Source organism: Aureococcus anophagefferens (genome assembly GCF_000186865.1).
Source record: "Aureococcus anophagefferens unplaced genomic scaffold AURANscaffold_23, whole genome shotgun sequence".
NCBI lineage: Eukaryota > Pelagophyceae > Pelagomonadales > Pelagomonadaceae > Aureococcus > Aureococcus anophagefferens.
In genome coordinates, this window is record NW_008705583.1 from 168522 (window position 1) to 177978 (window position 9457).

The following is a 9457-nucleotide window of genomic DNA, read 5'->3' on the forward strand; positions in this document are numbered from 1 at the left end:
AATTTGGCGCCTAGCCCGGGACGCCGAGACGCGGAGCCCGCTCGCGGCGCCGCCGCCGCGGCCGACGGCGCCCCCGCTCCCGACGCGGGCCGAGGCGGCGGCGGGGTGTCCGCCGGCAGCGGCGGCGGCGCGCCCGCCGGGAGCGTAAGGCGAGTCGATCCCCCCGCCGGACTACGAGCGCGAGTCCGCGGGTTTCGCCGGGGTTTAGCCCCGCGCGCGCGCGCGCGCGCGCTCACTCCTTGCTTGGTTGGAGCATGCCAAAACCGGGCGCGGTGATCAAGTCGTAGTACCTGCGGCGGCGGCGTCGACCGCGTCCCCCGGCGTCGCGCCGTCCCCCGCCGCGCGCGGCGAACGGCGCCGGCGACGCGCTGCTTCGTCAGGTGCTTGCAGTTCTGGTAGTGGTTCGTGCCCTCGCGCTGGTAGCACTTGGTGATCTCCTCGCGCACGATCTTCACCATCTCCTGGGCGATGATCTGCTCGCGCCCCCGCTGCTCCCGCGACAGCATGACGCCGACGGGGTCGATGATGCGCTGCTTCTCGCGCGCCTCGGGCACGTAGGGGTAGGGCTTCAGGTCATGCACGAAGTCCGACGGCGTCACGTGCTCCGACATGGCGCGCAGTCGGGTGCGCGCGCGGCGATGCAGCGCTCGATGCGACGAGGCCGGCGGCCAAAATCGAGCCCTGAGGACGGATGTTGATCATCTCATTGAACACGCTACGCCGATGTTGCCCGCCTGGGCGGATGCAGCCCTCGTTGACGCACTGCATCGATGGGCATCGACAAAAATTAATGCCCATGCGCGTCGTCGTCGTCGCGGCCGTCGCCGCGCTGGCCCGCGTCGAAGGGAAGCAGAAGCGGTACCGCATCGCCATGTTCAAGGAGTCGCGCACGGGCAGCACCTGGGCCGCGGACCTCCTGGCGAACGAGCCCGCCGTGAACTTCTTCGCCCACGAGGCGCACAGCTGCTGCCGGAGCGGCGTCAACGACACGTTCCGGACGTTCTACGCCATCCTCGCCGCGCCGACGTGCGCCATGGACTGCGGCGACCGCGACGCGCGCGGCGTGCCCGTCTGGGCCGCGGCGGCGCCGCGGGAGCCGCCCGCGGCGTGCGCGGGCGCCGTGTCCGGCTTCGACATCTCGCCGCGCCACGCGCTCTTCCACGACGCGCCGCCGTTGAGCTGGGCCGACGACTGGCCGCGGCTGCTGCGCCTGCCCGGCGTGCTCACGGTCGTCTACGCCAGGGCAGGAAAAGAGAGCGAAATTCCCAACTTCAAAGGCTCCTATCTCGGCCGTTTTCCACTCGTTTCGGCTGATTTTTAGACGAGCGATCATCTCTTGGAACGGTCTCGAAGCGTGGACGCTTTTTCTGGAACGCGCGCGCGCGGAACACTCACGTTGAAGCGACGTTGAATCTCTCTTTTCCTGCCCAGGTCTACGCGCGGACGAATCTCGTGAAGCGCGCCGTGTCCAAGCTCCACGCGGACGTGCTCGTCGAGCACTGCTACGGCACGCACAAGGTCCTCAGCGCGCGGGCCCACGCGTGCTACGAGGACCACAAGGCCCTCATGGACCGGCCCCTCGAGCTCTCCGCGGCCTACTTGGCCAAGTCGACGCACAAAGACGCGGAGCTCTTCGTCGACATCATCGGCGCCGCGGCGCGCGCGTCGGGCGGCCGGCCCTTCCTCTGGTACTACGAGGCCCTCATGCTCGACGCGCCGGCGGAGATCTCCCGGCTCCTCCGCGCCGTCGGCCTCCCGGAGGCCGCGACGCGGAACGTCGCGGCGTCGTCGAACTCCACGAAGATCACGGCCGACGACCTCCACGTCTCCGTCGTCAACTTCACCGCCGTGCTCGCCGACCTCGAGCCCCTGAGCCCCTGCCTCTACGCCCAGGCCGTCGACACGGTCCCGCGGCTCGTGCCGACGCTGTGCCTCGAAGACGGCGACGTGCCCTGGGAGGACGTCTGGAAGCTGCCTAAAGCCTAGGACGGCGGGCTATGCTTAGGTCGCCAGGCCGCCGTTGCGCGCTTTCAAGAAGTCGGCGAAGGACCCGCCGGCCGTCGCGTTGGCCACGGGCCGCAGGTCCGGCGGCGGCGGCGGCGGCGGCGGCGCGTCCGGCGGCGCGAGGCCCCGCGCGTACGACGCCTCGTCCGTCAGCGACGCGGCCGTGACCCAGCCGTCGTGGGGGTAGACGACGCGGAGCCGCTTTTTGCCCTTGGCCGTCGACGCCTTCTCGGGCTCGCGCCCGCGCCGCGTCGCCCGGCAGACGACGAGGGACCCCGCGGGCACGTGCGCGACCAAAGCCGTGCGGAGCTCGACGCCCGCGCGGACGACGACGCCGGCCTTGGCCGTGGCGCGGTAGCGGAGCCCGGAGACGCCGTCGTAGGAGCCGAGCAGCCGCCGCGAGAGGAAGGTCTGCTGCGCGTAGCCGCCGCGGAGCTGGCGCACGGCCGCGGCGCGGCCGACGGCCTTGGAGCTCCGGAGCGCCGCGGCGACGACGGCGCAGTCGGGCCGCCTCGCGCCCCGGCGCGAGGCCGCGCCCGTCTGGCAGACGACGACGACGTGGGCGGCCTCGTAGACGAAGATGCGCCGCAGGGCCCGCGTCGCGTCCGCGCCGACCGCGGCCTCGAGCGCGCCTGTGTGGAATTCAACCACTGGTTTGGGTGGTCCTGACCAAACTTGAGAATTCTCTAGCTCGGTCACATCGAAGTCGATTCGGCTGATTTTTGGACGAATCGATTGCTCTCGTCGAGTTCTCGAAGCACAGCAGAAAACCTCGCGTCGAAACGGTCGCATACGCCGACATTGAAGTCGGGTTGAAGATTTGATTTCCACACGGCAGCGCGCCGTAGTCGGGGACGCCGTCGTCGCACGTGTGGCGCGCGGCGCGCGGCTCTGCCGCCGGCGCGTCGGCGAGCTTCGGCGCGCCCGCCTCGTCGACGAGCCAGACCGCCGGCAGCGCGACGACGCAGGGCGCCGGGAGCGGGCCCGCGGCCTCGCGCTCGTCCGCGGTCCGCGCGTCGACGACCAAGACCGGCGCCGCCGCGAGGAGCCGCGCGAGGCCGCTGACCTCGAGCCAGGGGCTCTCGCCCGTCGGCGGCGGCCGCCCGAAGTGGTCGCGCGCGGCCGCCACGCGGTCGAGCACGGCGTCCCAGGGCTCCTCCTCCTCGCCGTCGAAGTAGAGCCAGTCGTAGGGCTCGTCCTCCGTGCCATTTACCACGAGGCCGCCGAGCGCCGCGAAGCCGGGGAAGGCCCGCGCGGCCTTGGCCCAGGGCTCGTCGTGGTCCACGGCCACGTCCGCGGCGGCGCCGAAGGCCTCGACGGCCGCGAGGCACACCTCGTAGGCCGCCTGGACGCGCCGGAAGAGCCGCGCCGAGCCGCCGGGCTTGTCGGGGTGCACGGCCAGCGCCGCCTTGCGGTAGGCGCGCTTCACCTCGTAGGCCGTCGCGTGCGGCGGCAGGCAGAGCACGCGGAACGCCTCCGTCATCTCCATGTCGTCGGCGTCCACCATCGTCTCGTATGGGGGCCTGCACCTGGGCTGCTCCGTGGGTTCAACAATGCTTCTCGAGACATGTCTTTACTAGCTCTCTTGCCCCACGATGAACTACGCGCCGTCCGCGTCGGCGGACCCCAGCGACTGGACCATGACGCGGCTCTACGACGACGGCGCGGAGTCGCATTGGGGCGCGGCGTCGTGGAAGCTCGATGCGAAGGGCGCCATCGGCAAGATGTCGCGCCGCATCGAGTCGACGGGAGTCTACCTGCGCTACACGAGCGGTAGTTATGATTTCAAGTACCACAACGCTCCCCAGCGCCAGATCATCGTCTGCCTCAACGGGTCGACGTCCGTGACGACGGGCGACGGCTCCGAGCGCGTCTTCGGCGCGGGCGACTGCGTGCTCGCCGAGGACTGCGGCGGCCGCGGCCACGAGAGCAAGTCCGCGGACGGCGCCGGCCGCTGGTCCCTCTTCATCACGCTCCCCGACGACGAGCGCGGCGACGACGAGCGCGGCGACGACGCGGCGGTCGCGCCGGGCCCGCGCCGCGGCGACGTCGCCGCGCGCGCGTTCGCCCTCGGCGCGCTCGTCGGCGCGCTCGGCGGCGCCGCGGCCATGCGCGCCGCGTCGCGGCGGTAAGGAAACTTGTGTGTGTGTGTAGAGCAGAATCCGTAAGGACGCGCGCCGCGTCACACGACGGGATCCCCGGACTCGATGGACAGGACGCTGTTGTTCTCGTCGGCGGGCGACATGTTCTGCTCCTCGTAGTGCTTGATCAGCCGTACGACGCGCCTCGAGTAGAGCCAGTAGGGGATGAGGCTGAGGCACGCGGTGCAACAGCAGCAGCTCGCGCCGAACTTGAACAGGACGTTGAGCTTGCGCAGCCGCGGCTCGAGCAGCCGCTGCTGGTCCTCCGTCAGGTTCGCCGTGCAGATCTGCGACGCGTTCGAGCCCCGCTCGCTATCGAGATCCGACATCATCGCGCCGCCGCATCGAGCGGGAGGACGCGCTGCCTCCGACTCGCCTTCAAGTGAGCGCTCTTTGCGTGTGCGGCGCCTCTATTCCGCGGTGCTGCCCGCGCAGCGGAAGGAAACGACGGCGGTGAGCACGGGCGGACGCGGCCAGCCCGAACAGCGGCTGTGTGGCGGTCTGTGATGGCTCAGCCTTGGGCTGCTCTTGATTAACTACGACACCTTCGGCCAGGGCCCCAGGCTAGGCTAGGTCTAGGACTTACGCCTCACTCGCCTAAAGAGCGACATTGTGCTATGCGGCGTCTCATTCGGGCCTAGCGGCGGCTGAGCGACGAGAGATGTTGTATTATCCACGAGAGAAGGCCGTCGAACGTCGCTGTGGCCAAAGCTGCGAAAAATTTGCCCGCCGACGTCGTGCGCGGTGGCGATCTTGCGGCGCTTAGCCCTCCGACGCGCGGCGCGCCTCCTCCGGAGCGCGCCGTGTCGCCGAGGCCGCCGGAGCGCATCGCTGCACGCCGGCGGCGCGCGGACGGCCGCAGCTTGGCTCCTCGACGGCCGCCGCCGGCCCCCGCCCCGTCGCGCCGCCGCTCCGTCGCTCGCTTCGTCGCGCGCCCGCGCGCGGCCGCCGCGGTCACCGCCGCCCCCCGCTCCCTAGGTCAAGATGGTGTCCCTGCCCGCGTCCCAGACGTGGATGTACGTGAGGAACTGCAACAGCGCCCTCGTGAAGCGCAAGGAGGGCACGGGCTGGAACCTCCAGCTCACGGCGGAGAAGGGCAACGTCATGAACGTGAACGCGTTCAAGTACAGCGGCCTCGCCAACGAGAAGACCATCGCCATCGACATCGGCGCCGACGGCAAGGTCACCATGGGCCTCAAGGCGCCGAAGAACGCCACGAAGCCCGCGAAGAGCGTCAACGTGACGCCGCTCCGCAAGAACTTCCGCCGCGTCGCCAAGTCCATCAAGACCCAGACGGCGGGCAAGTACTACCGCGGCGACCTCACGGCCAAGGCCCTCGCGCGGTGGTCCGCCCTCCACCGCCTCACCAAGGTCCAGGCCGGCGTCGCCAAGAAGGCCAAGACGAAGACCGGCCGCAAGAAGAACTAGGCGCGTTCGCGCTCTTGTAACTCGCTCCCACGCTACCTCGCTTTTACAGCTCGCCGCCCCCGGCCCGGCGGTAGGCCGGCGGCCGGCCCGCGACCGCGGCGACCGCGGCGTCGCGGAGCCAGTCCGCGGGCCGCCGCGGCGCCTGCCAGTCCGCGTTGCCGTCGCGCGTCGCCAGGGAGGCGCCGCCGGCGACGAGCGGCAGCTTCAGGAAGGCGAGCAGGGGCCGCAGGTAGGCCGACCCCAGGGCCGCGTAGGCCTCGTAGGCGAAGACGTACGCCGGCGCGGGCGGGTCCTCGAGGAGCCTTTGGAGCGCCGCCGTCGCGAGCGCGTGCTCGTCCCGGGCGACGGCCGCGCGCCGCTGGTGCGCGCGCACCTTGGACCGGAGCGCGGACCGGCCGTCGCGCGCGCAGAGCACCAGCGACGTCGCGAAGCCGAAGGACGCGACGTCGCGGACGAGCCGGCCGACGTCCGGGAAGCCTGGGCCGGAAACAAACATATCCGACACGACGCGTGCGTACTCGAATGGTTTCGACAACGGCTCTCTGGAACGAGTTCGACGAGAGCAAACGACTCGTCCAAAAACCAGCCGCATCGACATCGATGTGACGGAGATGGAGAGGTTCGAAGTTTTTGCTGGACGGGTCCGGCTCGCCGGTCGTTTCCGGCGCGGCGGGAAGCAGGCCCCGTGGGGCAGCGACCGGTGGACGACGACGGTGCCCGTGCAGTAGTTGGCGTGGACGCCGTGGCCGTCCCAGGCCGCCCAGACGCCCGCGGAGCCCTCGCACGTCGTGTTGACCCACTCGCTCTCGCTCCGCCGCGACGCCTCGACGGCGCGCGCGACGGCCAGCGCCGCGAGCTTGCTGCCGCTGCCCTCGGCGCCGACGACGACGACGCCGACCGTCGCCGGCGCGTAGGTCTGGCCGAACTTGAACCGCTCGACGGCGCCCCAGAGGTCCCGCCGGTCGTCGCCCATGTCGCACGCCACCGGCGCGAGGTCCGCTGGCGCCGCCGTCGCGACGCGCACGTCCGGCGTGCACGCGCGCAGCAGCGCGTAGGCGACGGCCGCCAGCGCGAGCGGGCGCGGCACGGCCTGCCATCGCATGGGCTACCTGGGAGCGGGCAGCCCGGGCCCCTGCCGATCTCCGTGCTGTTCATCCCGACGGCAATCAAACAGGTTGAACTGCCCATAGTGGACCCAAAAGTTGTGACGCTCGACGCTCTCCTGTCAGGAAGTGTACCGCCCGCAGCCATGCTCCGCGCCGCGACGCAGCGCGTCGCGCAACCCTTCGCGCGGCGCGCGGCGCGCCCGCTCTCGACGACCTACGGCACGAACATGACGAAGATCGTCTGCACGTTGGGCCCGTCGTCGGAGACCGCGGAGCGCGTCCAGGAGCTCGTCGACAACGGCATGACCTGCACGCGGCTCAACTTCAGCCACGTCGGCGACTACAGCGAGCCCGCGGGCAAGCTCGCCCTCGTGCGCGGCGCGCGCGGCGAGCACATGCGCCTCGAGGGGCGCCTCGAGGCGCGGCTCGCGAACGACCTGCCGCCGAACCTCCGCGCGGTGCTCGTCGACACCAAGGGGCCCGAGGTGCGCACGGGCCCGCTCCCGGGCAATGCGGACGTGCTGGAGATCGCCGACGGCATGACGGTGGTCTGCACCTTCGCCGACGTGAGCGGCGACGCGCCGCCGGAGCCCGGCGCGCCGCTCCGGCTCCACGTCGACTACGAGTCGCTCCCCTCGACGGTGTCCGTCGGCGGCCTCGTGCTCCTCGACGACGGGTTGATCGCGTTGCGCGTGACATCCATCGAGACGACGGGCGTGACCTGCGTCGCGGAGAACGCGGGCCCCATCAAGGCGCGAAAGGGCGTGAATTTACCCGACACGATCCTCGACCTACCGGCGCTCACGGCCAAGGACAAGGAGGACCTGGCGTGGTCCGTGGACGTCGGCGCGGACTACGTCGCCCTGTCCTTCGTGCGCAACGCGTCGAACGTGCGGTCCTGCCGCGCGTTTCTGGAGCGGTGCCGCGCGAGGGCCGGAAGCGACGCGCCGCTCCCCCTGATCGTCTCCAAGATCGAGAACCAGGAGGGCGTGGACCACTTCGACGAGATCCTCGAGGCGTCCGACGGCATCATGGTCGCGCGCGGCGATCTCGGCGTCGAGATCGCCTACGCCAAGGTCTTCGCCGCGCAGCGCATGATGGTCGCCAAGTGCAACGCCGCGGGCAAGCCCGTCATCGTCGCGACGCAGATGCTCGATTCGATGATGCGCATGCCGCGGCCGACGCGCGCCGAGGTCACGGACGTCGCGGCCGCCGTCTTGGACGGCGCCGACGCCGTCATGCTCTCGGGGGAGACCGCCGCGGGCAAGTACCCCGTGCAGGCCCTCGCGGCGATGCGCGCGATCTGCGCCGAGGCCGACGCGATCCGCGACGCGGCGCCGCCGAACGCGGCCGTCGAGCCCCTCGCCGATGTCGAGCTCGACGCCGTCGCCAAGGCCGCCGTCGACGCGGCCCACGTCCTCGGCGCGAAGCTCATCACGTGCATCACGATGTCGGGCTCGCTCGCGCGCGCGGTCGCGCGCCACCGGCCCAACGCGCCCGTGCTCGCCTTCTGCTACTCCGCCGACGTCGCGCGGCGCCTCCAGCTCCACCGGGCCATCCACCCCGTGCTCCTCGACGCCTGCGCGACGGACCAGAACCCCTACCTCGCCGGCACGCGCATGGGGCTCCTCCGCGCGGAGTCCATCCGCGCGTCCAAGGAGCTCGGCCACATCAAGGACGGCGACCGCGTCGTCTCCGTCGACCGCAACAAGGGCAAGATGCACGACGCCTTCTCCCTCGGCACGTCCCTCAAGATCTTCACCGTCGGCGGCGACGTCGACGCGTGAGGCCGCGGCGGGCGCGCGCGCGTAAGAAGATCGGAATCGCGCCCCGGGGCGTTACGGGGAGCGCGGTGCTTGCTTGGGGGGGGTCGGCCTCAGCCGAAGATGCGGTGCGCGGACGCGCCGCGGGCCCAGGGGTGGCGGCCCTTCTTCGCCGCGGGCGGGCCCCAGAAGATCGACGACCGCGCCCAGCCCTTCGCGGCGGGCTCGGCCTCGGCCTCGACCTCGGCCTCGGCGGCCGCGGGCTCGGCGGCCGCGACGGCCGCGACGGTCTCGACGGCGGCCGCGGCGACCTCGGCGACCTTGGCGGTGACGACGGCAACGAGGGCCGACGACGCCGACGCGACGACCGCGGGCGTCTCGACGGTCTCGGCGGCCTCGGCGGGCGCGACGGTCTCGGCGGCCGCGGCCGCGACGGTCTCGACGGCCGCCGCGGCGACCTCGGCGACCCTGGCGGTGAAGGACGCGACGAGCGCGGGCGTCTCCGCCGGCGCGATCTCGAGGATAACCGGCGCCGGGCGCGACACGTGGATCGCGGCGAGGACGAGGCCGACGCAGACCGCGTAGGCGACGAGGTACGCGAGGAACGCCAGGGCCGCGAAGGCGACGTCGCCCTCCTCGAGGCCCTCGTCCTCCGCGTCCTCCGCGGCGGCCTCCTCGAGGAGGGCCGCGCGCCAGGAGACGTACGCGTCCGCGTCCGCGGCCTCGGCCGCCTGCCACGCGCGGAAGCGGTCGTAGTCGGCCTCGAGCGCCGCGGCGCACGCGTCGAGGTAGTCGTCCGCGAGCTTGGCCTCGAGCGCCGCGCGCTCGCCGCGGAGCTCCTCGCCGCGCACGTCCGTCGCGAGGTCGAAGGCGTCGTCGAGGCCCTCCTCCTCGAAGGACGCGACGAGGCCGCCGCGCCAGCGGAGGTAGTCGTCGGCGAAGGCCCGGGCGTCGCGCGCCGCGGCGGCGCCGGCCTCGGCGCGCGCGAGCGCGCGCTCGAGGCTCCGCGCGGCGT

At 72.0% G+C, this 9457-nt stretch overlaps 2 protein-coding genes across 2 annotated transcripts; both read left to right on the forward strand.

Moving 5' to 3' along the window:
* Positions 1–4739: 4739 nt before the first annotated feature.
* On the forward strand, positions 4740–5607 carry AURANDRAFT_54714 (hypothetical protein; the record flags this gene model as incomplete). Its single annotated transcript, XM_009041674.1, has 1 exon — positions 4740–5607. The coding sequence occupies one exon, from the start codon at positions 5130–5132 to the stop codon at positions 5571–5573; it is 444 nt and encodes a 147-aa protein (XP_009039922.1).
* Positions 5608–6822: 1215 nt separating this feature from the next.
* Positions 6823–8466, forward strand: PYK6 (hypothetical protein; the record flags this gene model as incomplete). Its single annotated transcript, XM_009041675.1, has 2 exons — positions 6823–7050; positions 7099–8466. 2 exons carry the CDS (start codon positions 6823–6825, stop codon positions 8464–8466), a joined length of 1596 nt encoding a protein of 531 aa, XP_009039923.1.
* Between the last annotated feature and the right edge of the window lie 991 nt (positions 8467–9457).